The sequence below is a fragment of the Sparus aurata genome, chromosome 19, assembly GCF_900880675.1.
Source record: "Sparus aurata chromosome 19, fSpaAur1.1, whole genome shotgun sequence".
In the NCBI taxonomy this organism is placed as follows: domain Eukaryota; kingdom Metazoa; phylum Chordata; class Actinopteri; order Spariformes; family Sparidae; genus Sparus; species Sparus aurata.
This window is the reverse complement of record NC_044205.1, coordinates 5,537,081-5,554,172: the sequence shown is the minus strand read 5'-3', so window position 1 is coordinate 5,554,172 and position 17,092 is coordinate 5,537,081. Positions and strand designations below refer to the sequence as shown.

At 39.9% G+C, this 17,092-nt stretch overlaps 2 protein-coding genes across 2 annotated transcripts in view; one reads left to right on the top strand and one right to left on the bottom strand.

Annotated features, from left to right (window-relative positions):
* Nucleotides 1-5,242, bottom strand: part of rsu1 (Ras suppressor protein 1) — a 73,202-nt gene extending 67,960 nt beyond the window's left edge. The window contains exons 1-2 of the mRNA XM_030398701.1: nucleotides 4,839-5,242; nucleotides 394-444 (exon numbers count right to left, since the gene is read on the bottom strand). Of these exons, the coding sequence (XP_030254561.1) occupies nucleotides 394-444; nucleotides 4,839-4,947 (160 nt within the window). The 5' untranslated portion in view covers nucleotides 4,948-5,242. The remainder of the gene's footprint in view (nucleotides 1-393; nucleotides 445-4,838) is intronic.
* A 1,654-nt stretch (nucleotides 5,243-6,896) lies between these two features.
* On the top strand, nucleotides 6,897-16,757 carry trdmt1 (tRNA aspartic acid methyltransferase 1). The gene is made up of 11 exons (XM_030397474.1): nucleotides 6,897-7,059; nucleotides 10,496-10,605; nucleotides 11,184-11,260; nucleotides 11,700-11,771; nucleotides 12,495-12,560; nucleotides 12,910-12,979; nucleotides 13,084-13,143; nucleotides 13,796-14,121; nucleotides 14,376-14,433; nucleotides 15,342-15,471; nucleotides 16,421-16,757. Exons 1-11 carry the CDS (start codon nucleotides 6,996-6,998, stop codon nucleotides 16,519-16,521), a joined length of 1,134 nt encoding a protein of 377 aa, XP_030253334.1. The 5' UTR covers nucleotides 6,897-6,995; the 3' UTR covers nucleotides 16,522-16,757.
* The last annotated feature ends 335 nt before the right edge of the window (nucleotides 16,758-17,092 follow it).

The window sequence follows — 17,092 nt, the reverse complement described above, 5'->3', positions numbered from 1 at the left end:
TTATACATTAACTAGACTTTCACTTACAATCCAAATTTAGCCGCCTTTAGGATGTCAGGTCTACAAAAAGATGGCTAAGAGATATCTTTTAAATGCAAAATTGCTTGTTGTGTAATGTTACAGACCCATTATTAACAAATAGCTAGATTATGTGGATTGTGTGTGTGAACTATTAGGGCAAGTCAAGAACTGAGTTGCTACCTCCAACTGACTTAAATAACTTAAATCCTGTTAAGACCTATTAATTACTGTTAAATATGTTGGTATCCTGAAGGCATTCTTGCTACAAATTTGACATAGCTCCTCTCCTGTTGTAGAAAGTGATGTCACAATTCCACAGATTGAATTCACCGCTGTTGTCCGTGAGAGCAGAGGATGGAGGAGGCAGCTTACCTGAGAGCTTGTTGTGGCTGAGCACCAGCTGAGTGATGTTAGACAGGGTGACTGAAATGACATAGAACATCAACATCAATTAACTCAGCAGTTTGTTTACTCATAACAATAATCTAACTATAAATACAAGGAATCTCTGTGTGTGTGTGTGTGTGTGTGTGTGTGTGTGTGTGTGTGTGTGTGTGTGTGTATTTGTCTGTTGGTCAAATATCTCTGCGGATAAGGAGCACACTGACCCGAGACTTTCAACATGGCTGCTGCGTGGTTCAGTGGTGTGCATCTAAGCATTTGTTTGGACTGCAATGATACCGTGAATAAATTATTTCATAAATGCTTTACAAATTCCGCCGAGCATTGTCCACCAGAGCAACCACAGTCACGTGCGCACCAGAGCCAATCACTGCACACCGTGGCCACGTGCGCACCAGAGCCAATCACTGCACACCGTGGCCACGTGCGCAACAGAGCCAATCACTGCAGAGCTCAAGCCCACGACATACCTGAAGAAACAAGCGGATGTATACCTGCAGCAGCGCGATCTGGACCGGGATTTTGCCGGTGGTTCGGTCCGTTCTGTTCTGTTCTGTGCATCTAAACTGACTGTTGTGGATTAATGAGATTAAACGAGTCAGGACCGAGTCTGTTCGGGTCTGAGGAGATCCGGAGACGGGCGGACAACAAAGTGGAATCGGAATCTGTGGATGTTCATGTGTAGCTAGCCGCTAGCTAGCTGCTAGCCGCTAGCCGCTATATATTTTTCCAGCGGAAGTTGCAGCCGCTTGCTCTGTGAATTTGAGACCAGATAGCTGCCGTCTACTCTGTTTTGATCCATTAATTCTCTGACTTCTTAGTCTTTCTAAATTCCACTGGTACTTTACCAGCAATAACCTGAATCTGCTGAGTCTCGATCTTCACTCTCACTCTTTCTCTCCAGATAAGGATGTCATCGTTCATCTTGTAAAAATGCACATAATTCGTTTGATCTTCTCCCTTTACTGTTGTTACTTCAAATATATTTGTCTCTGTAGTGAGTTTGTGATTATTTGGTAAAGATTTCTCTATCAACCATTTGTATATGGCTTAAAATAATCTCTTTATTTTTCTGAAATATGCTTGGTTTTCACCGAACCCGTAGTCATATCGTATCGTATCGATATCGAGATATCTGGCATGAATATTGAGATATGAAATTTTGTCCATATCGTTCAGCCCTACGTTAGACCTCTAAAGTCCAGTTTGTTTGACTAGTGTGAGCGCTCCATACCGTTCTCTAGCATGGAAGAGGTGTGGTCTGGCACAGTACGATTGCTCATGCATGAGCGTAAGAACAGATGCACAACAGGGAAATGTAGTAAGTAAGTCACAAAAAAATGATTCAGTCATGTTCTCTTGACACTTCATGACGTATGGTAGGTTTGGTTGGCTATGTCTGCCGAATTGGCATATAACGATGTGTACAGTCAAACATCGTTCTGCAGTGACACTGTGTTTAAGAATTTGAGGCAGCATGTCCCCTCAGTGTTGTGGTAGGGCAGCAGTTGCTTATTAGCTCACCACTGTATCTGCTGCCGTTTCCTATAATTGATCTGACATGAATCTCCAACTGTCTCATCCTGCAGACGAAACTATCCACCACAATGCATCCCTGTGCCAGATTTAAAAGGATCCTCGTCTCCACGACAGACGTCTCTAATTTAGCTTTGCTCAGCCTCATATGCATAAAACGACGTCAGATGACTAGCCAAGGAAGCTAAGCTAAGACAATTGTGTGTAAAAACAACATTACTGAGAGAAACAGCAGCCCACGGGAAAAGAAACACTGCAGCCAAAAATTTAACCGAGTGTCTGGGGTTCACCTAACTGAGCTGGTTTAATAAGAAAATAATAAACAGGACAAGGAGACGTAATGTTAGTGCACTGAGCAGCAACACACTTCTTATCGTTCCTTCTCCCCACATATCACAAACAACATCAACTCTTGCTCCACAGCAACTCTGAGGGGACACACCACTTAATGGGGCTCTCTAATGGGGAAAATTTAACTCACGATGTTACGATGGTCAGGGATTAGTAGTAAGCCATTGGGCTCTACTAGGTTGCTACTGTTTGTTGCTGGTAATTTTAATCGCGTGTGTTATTACAGTCAATACAGTTTTAAGACTATCTGAGTTCACCTGTCAGCTGTTAACCTCCACTATGGAAGTTAATCATTTGAATTTATAATAATTTAACCAGCCTAGTAGACTGGTGTCAGCCAACACCTAGTTGCTGATGCTGTAGATGGCAAATAACTCATGGTGTTTCAGCAGTATAATGATCTCCAAATAAGAAGCTATTTCTTGGCTTTCATGGCTTGAAATTATTTTATTTTTGTTGAAATGACAGCTGTACATTATGGTATGGTTCACTTTATTTATTCAGTTAACTGAACAAATTACTGTTTATGAAATGGCTTGGACATCAATTTCCAAAAATGCACTTTGATAAGCGCCATAAAACAAACAACTGTTCTGGTTATATTGACCTAAACTGTGCTACCAATAACTCATACATGTTAGATTCATTTAAATTTTCAGCTCTAATCATTAAGGTAGTTTTACGTTAGCTGACAACCCAAACAAATGTTTCTCTGACTAAAAACTATAAGCAACTTACATAAAATGACTCCAGCACTAACAGACTAACATAACGATACCCATGTCTCAATGTCAGCTTCTCAAAACTCCACACAGGAATGTGTTTAACCCATTTATAATTCTTATTATTTTCCATGTGCAGATCATTTTGACACTGATCTCTCTCCATAAACGTGGTGGGGGTAAAGCACATGCTTTCAGCAGATTTGGGAATAGGAAAGCTGATCACTGGACTCAAGTAGGTTTAATATTGTTTTACTATATACTATAAATGATCTAACTGGCTTATTAAGTTCAGATTACACTTTGTAGAGAACTATGGATATGTTAAAAACACAAAATAAATCATACCAAGCATTCTTTACATTTAGAACTAGTGAAAAGGCAACCAGATGAACTCATGAAAAAGCTGCAATGGCCAAACATTTCTGCTGGACACTGACAATGACATACGTATTATGACGACAATATCAATATTTCAATGTGAACTATTGTGAATATCGTGAATATCGTGAATATCATGAAAATGCGACACCAATACTTTATACTTTCACCACTTTCATATGTTATTAGTTACTTTGCAGCTTTACATTTTCAATGTAAGATATCATTCAACTCATAAAGTATGATACACTGTTGTAGATTAAACTACCCAACATTAAATAAAGCAGGGGAAATGTGTTTAAAGTTCCCCAGCTATATATCAGTGATCCACTGTACATAGTTATACATTACTATAAGGGTCCTCCACTTAGGATTCTTGGGGCCAATCACTGATTGCTGGAAGCAATATCGGCAGATATCGATCACCGATCAAAAGGATGTTTATTTACTGTCACTGACTGTTAGTAATTAGTGCCATAGTAAAATTAAAATGTTGAGGCAAAAAATAATTATATCTATTTTACATTGATTTAATGTAAAAATAGGTATTAAAAAGGTTTAATACAAAAGGAAAAATTAACTGTAAAAAACAGAATTTAGAAAATTCCAAATTCAGTTTCTCATTCCCAGTTGTCTCAGTCTTTGACTAAGTGGTGGTCAGTCTAGCCTATATGACATCATAGTAAATGGTGCACTACATTCATGTTTCCTGTATTAAATTGAGTGGCTATGATAACATGTATCTAATCATCATCAAATCTTTTACAACAATTTGAGACCTCATACACTACAGCAGACAGCAAACTTGAACACAGACACACTATAGGTTAAAGCAGTCACATCAACTACAGTCAGCAACATAAAGGAGAAGAGAGGGGAGAAAGATTCACCGGGCTACCTTTTAATTTGCTCACGTTTATGAATCGTTAAGAGAAACTTAAAAAGTGAAGCGCTGATTCTGACAAACTCTTCATTCTTTGGGCCTTCTTGTAAACTTCAGCATGTCATAGACTCGTTTTTTTTGGGGGGGGGGGGGGGCTGTTGCAGCCCTCTCAGTACCTGTAGTTCGAGTAGACTTTGTTAAAATAAGAGATTTGATAGATTTTGGCTGGCATATGCTTGCTGCATCCTTTTAATGACCAGGACAGAGACCAAGGAGAGGAGAGGACACCCACAGACAGAGGAGCTGCAGAAGGGGATAGTATGAGACAGATAAGCCTCACAGTTTTGCACAGTGTCTCACAGCTCATGTTCCTCTAAATATAAATTCTTATTGGTGCAGTTATAGGGTGAAAATCTAAAATATTTCAAAAAGCCCCCAATGTTGAAAGATGCTACTAACACCTCTGTATACAACTAAAGCCTAATGGTGGTTAAAAGAGCACTTTAACAGAGTGGAAACTGGAAACTGAGTCGTTCTCTTACATAGTCCCGGAATGTCCAGCATGTTGGAAATGCCCCGGTCGCACATCTCCACCTCTGGCAGGTTCTTGTCCCGACTCTCCTCCACTATCTTCTTCAGAGACTTGGACATTTTTCTGAAAGCACGGATCCAAAACAGTAACGTTACAGAGTGGCGTCAGAAAAGTCGGTGTTCGTTCAATGTAACGTGATGTGAGCGAAAACCCAACAGCAACACGCGCGAGGAGAAACCGGAAGCAGCTGCTGGCGCGATGATAAGCAGTCTACTTAAGATGTTTACCGGTGTGAAACGAGGAATGAAAAACTAAAGTTCAGATGAGCTTTTTGATGACTGACAATCTTCGCTACAGGCTCACACCCTACCGGAAGTTTGTATGAGAAGCCACCATTCCATAATAGGGTACTTCCTGCTCCTGGACATGTTGAGCCACACCTCCTGTGGAGCTGCAGTCTGCGGTCCTCAGGCTGCTCACAGCTGGATGGCAGCAGCTGCCTGCATGTCGCGCTTCGTCACAAGCAAGGTCTTTTCCGACGGATTAACTTATTGTTCATTGGTTTTTATCTTCTTTGTTTTTTCTTGATGTATTTATTTTTATTTAATGATGTTTTCTATGATTAAATCTATTCATGCGGGTCACTTAAATTGCTGTGTTTTTATTCTTGTGTGTCATACAGTCTCTTTGTAAAGCACTTTTGGACACGATTGTAGTTTTGATATGGATATGTGCTCCAGAAAAAACACTTGTTTAATATTCCCGCTGGAGACTAATTTATTAATCATTTATGGATGTGCAATTTTTTCTAAATATATAACATTTCTGCAAAACATTTGCATGTCTAGATGTATAAAAGTATGGCAACAGATCGCATTCACAGAAGTAAATTCATAAAATAAAAGCTTGATTTTTGTTTTGTTATAATTCTGCTGGGTCGATGAAGGAAAGCTTTGAAAAAACAGTCCTACCTGTAGTTTGACTAATATCACTGTTTAGCCGACCTATATCTCGTCTCCTTTCTGTATCTTAGTAATTTAAAATATTTAGAAGTGTGTATTTCATACAATCATCTACGTTATCCATCTGTCCCTGGAGGGCACTGTTGCATTATTTGTGCAGGAGTAAAGTTATTTTATTTTTTGTCTATGGAAGTCAGTACCTTTGGAAACAAACGCAAAGGTTTACAACAGGACCAGGCCACTAAAGGTTGCTGCTGTTTTTAAAGGGGCTATGAGTGCCATCCCGTTGTTAGGTTAGACATTTCACACACACACAAAAAGAGAGAGACACAAAAACAGTCAGAAAGGTTTGTCTGAACTAGGTCACAGTTGTCTGTGGACTGTGCAATGCTGCCGGGAGTGCAAACAGATTTCCTTTGAGATTTCGTAAGAGTAAAACTGTCTCCTCTGAGTGTTTGTTAGTGGTTTTTAACTGTGTGTTAAAGTAATTACATTGACCTGTTCTCCGGAATCACATTTTACATTAACACTGACAGCACTGCTCTGAGGGCTACATACAGTGGATTAATAACATCAACATCAGATTATGTGGTGTATGGGTCAGCAGCAAGCACAATACAAAGTTGGATAACATTCAGAATCAGGTTTTGAGATTATGCACGGCTGCATTTAAGACATCCCCAACAGCAGCAAGATACCATAAAACCTTGTTGGGAGAATGTCAGTGTCACTTGCACATGAGTTAGCAGGTAAGACTGCAAACAAAATGCTACAAAATGAATAATATTGATTTGGTGGACTGAAACAAAGAGCATTTTTAAACAGACTGAAGAAAAGATGGCAAAAACAGTGGGAAGATGAGAGGAAGGGATGCATGCTCTGGCACACTGTTGAGATATGAGCAGGAGAGAAGGCATATGAGTCAAACCTTCATATCAGGCAAATAAAAGTACTAACTAACCTCATAGACATTCTAAAACAGAACTCAAGAAATGTGTGTCATCAGTAGTTATTTTTATCGGTCTTTCCCGTCTGATCCGCACTCCATACCAGTTGGTGGCAGTAAAGCATCAGTTGTTTATTTTGCCAGCCGCCAATGAAACGCAAAGAAGAAAAAGCAGGAAGCGCTGTGAGACATGACGTTCAACCACAACATGCCTGCCGTGCAGTGCAGTGCAGGGCAGTGCCATCACTGACGGTGTGACATGGAGAGTCTCCGGGTGCTGGAGCTTTACAGTGGCATAGGGGGGATGCATTACGCTCTAAAGGGTAAGCTCATCGTTCATAGATGCTGGTTGATTGATTTCTTTCTTTGGAAGTGCTAAACCGTACCAAGCGAAGAGATATAGTTCTCTTCTGCGTTATCCTTCATTTATTATTCATTTGAGATGAGCGAGCAGAGACTAAGACCCGAGGGTACGAAACAAGTTCGACACAGTCAGGCTTTCTTTGCGTGAGCTGGCTCGAGAAAACCTTAAAACTTGGGTCAGGGATGATGGGTGTCACTCTGGTGGTTAACAACATGCTGTCTCCCTCCAACGGGTGTTTGGTGCGTCAACCGACTCTTCTTCCGCACAAAAGGCAAGGAAACCGCTGCTTTAGATTCGTAAAGGGGCTGACTGAAAGTAGCAATCTCGAAGATTTCCTGAGGAAGCAGTTATAGGTGCATGTTTGATCTCACTACTTCCCAGAGGCCCAGTGTCGCCTGTGTGACGTCAGTCGGTTACACAGTTGTATATATGTCAGCTGTGTATATGTCTGTGCCAGCAGAGACCAGTACAAATTCAGCTGTTATGTCACGTGCGAACTACTCTCTCTGGCTGACCAATCACTGCTGGTCGAACGCGTCACTAACTGTGCACCGCTTGAGATTTTTTAAAGATTTTTTCATAGACACCTTTATTAAGCAGTAGACAGATAGGAAATATGGGAGAGAGAGGGGGATGTGACATGCAGCAAAGGACCTTCCGCCGGAATCGAAACCGGGGTCGCCTGCGTATGTGGCATGCGCTCTAACCACTCGACCACCTCCGCGCCGCCGCTTCAAATATTTTCCGAAAAATCAGTAACGATACCGAGTATACATCTTCATCAGTGAATTAACAGATATTTATTTATATAGATTATAACTCTAATAGATAAAAGCAACCCTGTTGCAGCAGATACAGCAGAAATGCTGGTAGGACATTTCTAAATGTATTAAACTGATTATTAATAACTTCACCTAATACACTATGTGGTGTTTGTATCTATGAGGACTGCAACATTCTAAGGGCTCAAACTTTAAATGTGATACAGAATATTTGAAGCCGATATTCAAGAATAACACTGAGGTCAGACAGTTGCTGTGTCTCAGTTCAGGGTCTGCATCCTCTGAAGGACTCGGCCTTTGTGGTCTTTGAAGGCGAGTCCTTCAGAGAGACCTTGTTAACCTCGTCAGCTGTTGTTAAATGTGACGGTCTAGCCTTTGGAGCATTTCCTGGTTGCGTCACCAGATGTTTTACCCTTACGTCACGATTTCTGCCACCCAGGCCCGCGAAAGTGACGATCTACATCATGCGATGTCACCATTTTCTTTCTTTCTTTCTTTCTTTCTTTTTTTTCGGCGGCACAAAGAATCTAGGGATATGTGAGGTCACATAGGATAGTAGCGTGCATCCTCCAAAAACAAGGAAAAGAAGGCTGCATTTGTGGGCTGCATTTGAAGGAGCTTTCGAATTGGGACAGCCCTCACACGGCATAGTGACGTAATTGGCCTGCGTCCTCCGAAGGATGCAGACCTTGGATTGAGACGCAGCAAGTGTCTGAAAGTGAAGGGTCGTGGAATGTTTTACGTCCAGGACTTCACAAGCAGCCCACGTATCCCAGTGTGTCAGCATCTGTTTTTTAACCTCTTTATTAACAAGAAAAACAAAACAAAACATTAATTTATTTGTTTTTACGCATTTCCTGTTTGTTATGTTACTCTAATTAACCTTTCTAAATATGTATTTATACAGCAAATTAGCATATTACAATTAGAAGGAAATGCCAGCAGAACACTGAATTCGGATGTGGAAAAGTTTTTAATGAGCCTGCTTTCTTACCTACTATTTAATTTCCTCAGACAGCAACACAGCTGGACACACATAAGTACACACAGCCCTACACACACACACACACACACACACACACACACACACTCTTAATTAATTTTTCTCACCTTGGGTGGAGGACTGTAGCAATGGTGTAAAGGTGCTCAGATTCTGTCAAGGAACCTCTTCTGGAAGGCTTCCGAAAGGGTGACTTTGGACCTTTTCACACCTATTTTTTCTCAAGAAGATGTGTAAAAGTTCTCATCGATGGTATAACATCTGCAGCCGCTGCAGCTGATGAGCTGTTTTTTTGTGTGAGCTCTTCATACAGGGCATATTTTCCACTAATTTCCACTGGCTGCTGGGGAATATGCAAGGCAAGTCATAATCAAGTCCATAAGCACACAGGACACATTTCTGCTCCAGTAGACTCTGTAGCATGTATCAAGTACTGTTCCATGTGCTGGGTACATCCTCATCTTGCTGCAGCTTTTTGAGAGGCTGTCCCAGTTGTTTCTGAATACTTTGAAGTCGGGAGTAGGCAGAGTTGGAATGTTTAAAATGATGATGCGTCTTTTAGTGGCTATTATATCAGTGATTCTTCGCTTTGACAAAACTCTCACGGCCATTGCGAGCTTGACAGTATCCGACATGCACAGTAGGCTGGGGAAATCACCATCCATCATGACCTTTGCCATGATTGTGGCCCAACATGGAAATGGGACATGCAGAAGGAATCCATCTTGTGATGGGATCACATCAGCCCCAACGCCATCAACATGTTGACATATTAAATTTGCCTGAAAATTTGTACTTGTAGTACCAAATTGTTGTATAGCGTTATTAATCAACGTGACATCAGCTTGAGTGGTGAGATTGTTGGAATTGTTTGCTGGAATTAGGCCTCAGTCATTACCAACAGCTGACAACACCATCAGAACACTTTTTTTTTATTTGTTTACAATCTGTTCCTCAAGTGTGGTTGATTTTTTTGATTAAAATAAAAAATGTTGTTTTATGTAAAGAAACTCCTTCAGTATTTTCTGGATCCTTATGTAAACCTTATGGTTTTTGGACTACTTATGTGCATGGATGAAGTCAGACATCAGCTGCCATCCTTCTATGAAACTTATGTTGCTGCCAAGCTTATTTCAGGACCATTTTCTTGATGTTCAAGTTTATGAAGTTGGTCAAACATGGTCATAAATTGTGCTTGAGTTTCTAGGCTCTATGGACCTCTTTGGATTTCCAGATGGATTTCCCAGATGAATTTTGCTTTAAGGACATGTATTGCTTTGCTAATTGATCCAGTCCCTACGCATGGACACTGTTAATAGACTGCTGTTGCTGTCTTTCCAATCTTCCAAGCTGTCCTCTGTCTTGATTGTGGGAACACTATGTGCACTCTCTCTTTTATTTTTAGTTTTTGATCACTTTTTCTAATTCCCCTGCTCATTACATTTTCTCTATGTGTCTTTATAAATAACTGGCAGTTTCCTTTAAGCTAGCTAACCGACATCTAGTTCACACAGCCATTTTATCAGCTTCACCCCGAGAGCAGTTTGCTATTGCTAAATGATGTCAAGAAAATCTTGTCTGTTGCTTATAAACTGATTTCTGTCTTTCTCCAGAGAGTGGCGTACCTGTCCAGGTAGTAGCTGCCATCGACATAAACACAACAGCTAATGAAATCTACAAGCACAATTTCCCCGACACCCCCCTCTGGAACAAGACCATTGAGGTTGGTCACAGTTTGTCTGTTGCCCTGTAATAGACTGGCAACCTTTTCAAGGCATTGCACTGTTTATGCTCAGGCCCTGTTAACACTTACATGAGTATTTCTCAAAAAGTTGTTTCTGTGTTTTGGCCATTCCCTATGCATGTAAAACAGTGTTATTGAAAAGTGAGCTTCTGGAAAACTCCTTCTAAAGTGAAGGTATTGAGAAATGCTGTTGTCACTGGCCCTTTTCACACAGAGATGCCGCATTATCGCCACAGCGGCAGTTCGCCAATTCTCCGCCGCTGTTTGTTCACACAAAGCCAAGCAGCTCCGGCGTAAAGATGAACCAGTGTGTAATTCATTTAGAAAGCCAGCGCTGCGGAGATTACCTACGAAGTGGTGCTTATACACGTGTCTTAAAAGAGATTTGTTTTATTCTAAAACCCTGTTTACAAAAATACCCAAATGTATGTGTACTTAAATAACTGTTGATAAAGGGAACAAATGATATAAACATGATTACATAATTACAATTAATTATAACTTTGCAATGTTCTAGTTTGAACCCTTTTAAGTCTTTTTTTCATCTATTTCCTCAGGGCATAACACTCAATGACTTCAATAAATTATCTTTTGACATGATTTTGATGAGCCCTCCTTGCCAGCCTTTTACCAGGTAGGTCTTATTTTGTATGTATTGTTTACCAAGTAATTTGTAAAACTTCAGAGGAGGCACTGGTGACGTGACAATGGTCAAGTGTTTGAGGTGGACTACATCTGAATAGCGGCAGTTTCTATTAGTCTCTTGGGAACAAGTGTTAGCAACTCCCCTGCTTTTGCAGTCTCCTTGGAGTCATGTAATATCATCATCAGACCTTTGTGGGGCGCTGTAGGATTCTGGCAAGTGGTTTAAGGTCCTGCTTGCATCCATGCTTGATTTGCAGCTTTTTTGCAGCTTGTTCCTTTCTGCATATTAATATACCACTTCACACTTCACTTATCTTCTGTCTCTTTGTTTGATCATCATAGTACCTGTCTTGTTTATAGTTCTGTTTAGTGTCTTATCAATTTAAATCTGTTTTTCCACTTTAATCTTTGTTGTTTTCCTTCTGCAGGATAGGACTTCAGCGTGACATTGCTGACCCAAGAACAAAGAGCCTTCTCCACATTCTTGATCTTCTGCCAAGGTGCTCAATCTCCAGATTTACCTTACTTCACCTTAAATTTGGTTATCAACTATGTCAAGAAGTCTGTCTATTGCTGTGGTGACAATATGATTTATTTTACTGAATTTAATATTAAAGGGGTATTATTATTAACATTATGATATGGCAACTCCCTAACAGCAGTACATTCAAACTAAATATTCCATGCAAATCTCACAAATTTATAATCTATATTTTTTCAACTTGAGTTACTGCTGCATCTGCTTTGCACCTGCCAATCCCTTCTATGAAGGTGTGCATCAATACATTGGATAGCCTGCTGCGAAAGCCTGAGTTCTACATGGTTCACCAGCCATCAGTTTCTGTTTGTCTAGCCTTTTAGTCGGAATGCTGTGGTCTCCCCAAACACGCTGTGTACTGTTTTACATTGACCATACATCAGATCACATCAGATTCAACTTTATTGTCATGGCAGAAGTACTGAGACAACGAAAAACCGTTGAGGTGAAGTGCATAGTAATGTACAGTGGTAATATAGTGCGAGGTGGATATGCATCTTGTAAAACATTGTGAGTATGAACAGTGTTGACGGAGGTGAGAGCTGTATATTCCGCACATAGCTTTATATATTGGGCCCCAGGTCTGCCCTCTCCTGTGGGCTGAGGATGGATATGTTTGCATGGTTTCTGTCGGTGAACCCTCTCAAACTTTCTTTCCAACTTGCATATGATGGTGTGTGTCCAGGCTGAGCAGGCTGCCCCGCTTCATACTGCTGGAGAACGTGAAAGGCTTCGAAAACTCCTCTGCCAGGTAACCATTGAGTCTAATTGTTTCTTAATAGAAAAGTTTGTACTGTTTTTACTGAAGGTTTCTACTGTTTGACTGTTTGGAGCATGTGTCATAAATCTTCAGTTCATGTTGTTATTATGATTATTATTGATACTTGTTAACAGGTTGGAAATTGTCTCTTAAATTATCTAAAGAACTGGACTGATTTGGTTGCTGTTTCAAATTCAATCTTAATTAGGCCTTCTATTTTTTTACTCTGCTTTTGAATCCTTTCCTGTTTTCACTCTCATTAACCACTTTACGGATGATCTACATCAAGACATCTCATTTATGAGTAAATCTGTCCTCGTATTATGCATCTACCCTCAAGGGAACATTTGGTGAAAACACTGATGGAATGTGGATACACTATTCAGGAGTTCATGGTCTCACCCACAAGTGTAAGAAATACACACTGGAACATTAATTGTATTACATGCTTCTGTGATTTGGGAGTTATACAAAGTAAGTTATATCTATATGACCTTTTTCTTCATAAATATAGGTTGGGATCCCAAATTCAAGACTGCGTTACTACCTGATTGCTAAGATTTCAACAGAAAAGGTAAGGCTTGCTGCAGTAATCCTGGTGTCATGAAATGTATCAAAGAATCACTTTACTGCTAGCTCCCAGGATCAACCAAAGCTGGAATGACTCAAGGATGATCCATTTTTAACACAGGACGATTCTGTACGATTCAGTCTGATTTAATGTGATACCATGCCATATGATGCAAATAATACAGTTCTTGACGTTTGTTTCATGTTGTCCTTCATTTTCCATAATAAATTACAATAAGCCTTTTCTGTAACAGTGGCAGTACTTGGGGTTGGCAGTTGTGTAAAAAACCAAGTCACAGCTCTAAATAACTTCTCATTCTGATTGGTGTGGCTAAAGGAGGGGCCATCTGAATCAAAGCTGGGTCTAATGGTTGGAAAATGAGCCAGGGAAAGTCCACAAGCTCCCATCTCTTATATTTAAATGGAGTGAACTGTTAATGTGCAACTTATACTTGGAGTCTATGGGCACTTCTGACAATGTAGAACATTTTTAATCTCCTTTTTTATTGCCGATTATTCATTCAACTAACTAACAGTACAATATTTACAGTGCTCATTTAGAAATGTATGTTGAACTATTGTCTCAAAGTCTTGTTTGATGAAATTCTACTACTTCTGGTTGTCTATAAGGCTTTTGACAAAGTACGTCATGTTAGATTTCAGATGCCTCTCCACATCCTGCTGAGAGTGATTCCCTCGTGGAGCCGTCAGTCTCGAGTCCTCTCGGACCAGGAACCTGTCTGCCAGAGGAGGAAAAGCATGGGGGTGAAGCCCTGTATAAACTAGAGACAGCAAAGGATGCCCAAAGGAAAATAAATCAGAACAATGACCTGTCTGTCAAGCAGATCCAAGACTTCATGGAACCACAGATGGAAGTAAACATGGAGCATTATCTCCTTCCTCCTAAAACACTGCTGAGATATGCTATGCTCCTGGACATTGTTCGGCCCACATGCAGGAGGTCTGTCTGTTTTACCAAAGGGTGAGTACAGTATGTCTACATCTGTGTCCATTTTCACATGTCGTATTTGAGAGAGAAAAAAAGTTTTTGTGGAGTGGTCTGCTTTGTATCTAATGTCACATCTCAACAGTGTAAATGGGGTACCTGGTCCACTAGTTGATAGTGTAACTAATTTCTGTTGTTTTTTCTATCTGGTTGATGGATCATATTTATAATTATCAATATTATATCAATTAGTAATGTTGTTATTTGATATCCATGTGTTTAACCTATAGCTATGGGCGGTACGTTGAGGGAACTGGCTCAGTGCTGCAGTGCTGCATGGAGACAGAGGTGAGTTTTGGCTTTAGTCGAGGCATCAACAAGACTAAGCAGCTGTGGACACTGTCTGAGGTGATCTATCAATGTGGTTATAGTTGAGTGTGACAGGATTTAACTGCTCTCCGGCTCACATGCAAGGTTTCGTTGCGGTGACAATTTAAACTGTGATATAATTGTAATGCCATTTATAGTTCAGAGTTGTTTTGACAGCATAAATATACATTCACAGGTCATTTACATGTAATAACATCTTTTGATGCTTTCTGGCCATTCTTGAATGTGACAACCTTTTGCTTCTCCTCACATTATGTATAAATAACAATGTGACCGTAATACCCACTGACCACTGAACACAGCAAAATATGTAAATGAGAACAACTATATTGTAAATTTGGCTGCAATAATATTCTGACTGCGATGACAAAGAGCGGGAGGGAACAGAATGCTGGTTTAAAAGAACAGTATGTCTTTCTTGAATGTAATGATGTTGTGAAGTAGTGTGGGATCAGGGAAGTTGTTGTCTTCACTGTAAAACAACATTGCTCATGACAATTTAAATAGCATGCGCCAATCAATAGCAAACAGTAGAGTGGCTAGTTAGTCAGTTCACTTTTCCCTCTTTCCTCATTCTCTGACGTGTCATCTTCCTGTGTTCAGAGAAGTTATAGGAACAACAGTTTGAACATTGTAGGAAACATCTGGGATACTGTTATTTTACTAGTTTTTTAACATTTTAATGCGGAAATACAGACATTGATATATCATACATATTATGCCTTTAACAGAGTTTCTTCCTCCCTCCTTCTTTCACTTTTGACTTTTTCACTTTTCACTCTTTCACGCTGTGCCGTCGCAGTAAAGCTTTCGCCATCTTGCCAAGTGAGTGTTTATTGAAGGCGTTTGCTTTGTGTGCTCTGCAGATGGAGAGTGTGTTTAGGGGTCTGGACCAGTGCTCTGAAGAAGAGAAACTCCAGAGGCTGCTGAAACTAAAGCTCCGTTATTTTACTCCTAGAGAAGTTGCCAACTTGATGGGTTTTCCAAAAAGCTTCTGTGAGTCAAATAGCTTTATCTCTTTAATGTGTCTGTCTCTTCAGATGACATACGTCTTTCTCTCCTTTGTGGATCTTAAAAAATGTTTTCTGCAGCATCTACTGCTATCAGGCATTTAAAAAAATCAGTTTATAATAAGAGTTTGATTTGATCGCTGTCTGACAAGATAGAGCCAAGTTCAATCCAGTAAGCTATAGCTGGAGTTGAAAACTATCTTGGAAGTGGTACTATCCACATTAGATTACATTAGTATGGTTCTGTTTTTGCCCCTAAGGGCTTGAGACATTTGTGTTTTTGCCGCTATAATGTTTTTGGTCCTCTGCAGCGCTCTAATTGTTGGGTCCTGGAATTAGCTAGAAACATGAAACTTGTATAACTAAATATTATGTGCAAGTGCTTCCCAAGAAAGAGAACTCATTTGGCCAGATGGTGGCACTGTAATCAAGGCTCAAGTCCTGCTCAATGTGCCTTTCAAAAATTGCATTTTTGAACCTTGACCACAGCAACACAAGTGTCACGGGAAAACATGGCACAACACTGAGGGCATAAAATGTTGTATTTGTATTCATAGTTAAAGATAACATGCTTTGTGTACAGTTTGTTAACTAAGTATTTGGCTGATTAGGCTTATATTTCTTGGGAAGCACTTGCTTTTTCAGTTTCATGTTGCTAGCTTATTCCAGCTAATTTCAATTAGAGCTACATAATAATAATAATGATAACGATAATGATGATAATAATGATATAAACCTAGGCATACTGAAGGGTTCTGCCCACCTGCAGGGCTTGAGCTATAACAATGGATTGAAAAAATACCTAGGTAATGATCAAAATGTTTTAAATAAATGCCAAACTGAGAATGTGAAAGTCTAAATGTGATATTGGTGGGTTTTTTTCCCTTTTATTTACAAGTGTTAACTTACTTTCTGATTGTTTTTTTCTTTTGCAGCCTTTCCAGAGCATATACCTACCAAGCATCAGTACAAAGTTCTAGGTAACAGCCTCAATGTTGTGGTGGTGGCCAAACTCATACAACAGCTGGTTTCCTAGTATTACTTTCCTGGACAAACTGGAGGAGGAAACCATATAATTTGTCATTGTAGATTATGTTACTGAGGGCTCTTTGACGAATGGCTGTAAAAATGTAGTCTGGTTTTTCTCGAGGGGAAGTGTATTTCTTATGTTACTTTAAACATTAACATCTCTTTTGGCTGAGCTTGAATTACATTTTTTTATGATTACAATAATTGCTTTTCTGTTACTTAAAATAAACAACTTTACAAGAACTTGTATCTGATAGATCATTAATTTGTTTTCCATAGTATATTCTCATTCACCAATAGTTAACCAAATGAGTCACAATCACCAAGTGTCCTATTATGCTTTAAAGGGATATTCCAGTGTAAATTTAATCCATGGTCTAAATCACCGTGAAACTGTGTTAGACTCCCTCTCGAGAGATCAAGTTAGCAGACCACTAAGTTATGGAGTTTTATCAACCTCAGAAACGACCGCACGACAACAATACACTGCAGTAAATGGATCCAAATATAAACCGCCACCAAAAAGCCACAAATAATGCTCAGAACAGCACCAAACTTCAGCAACAGTACAAATAGGG

What these genes read in the sequence shown, in the direction of transcription:
- trdmt1 (XM_030397474.1), top strand. Translation starts at nt 6,996, where the DNA reads ATGGAGAGTCTCCGGGTGCTGGAGCTTTACAGTGGCATAGGGGGGATG. An exon ending in CCTTGCCAGCCTTTTACCAG is followed by an intron (nt 11,261 to 11,699) that starts GTAGGTCTTATT and finishes TTCCTTCTGCAG; the next exon opens with GATAGGACTTCAGCGTGACA. An exon ending in AGTGCTGCATGGAGACAGAG is followed by an intron (nt 14,434 to 15,341) that starts GTGAGTTTTGGC and finishes TGTGCTCTGCAG; the next exon opens with ATGGAGAGTGTGTTTAGGGG.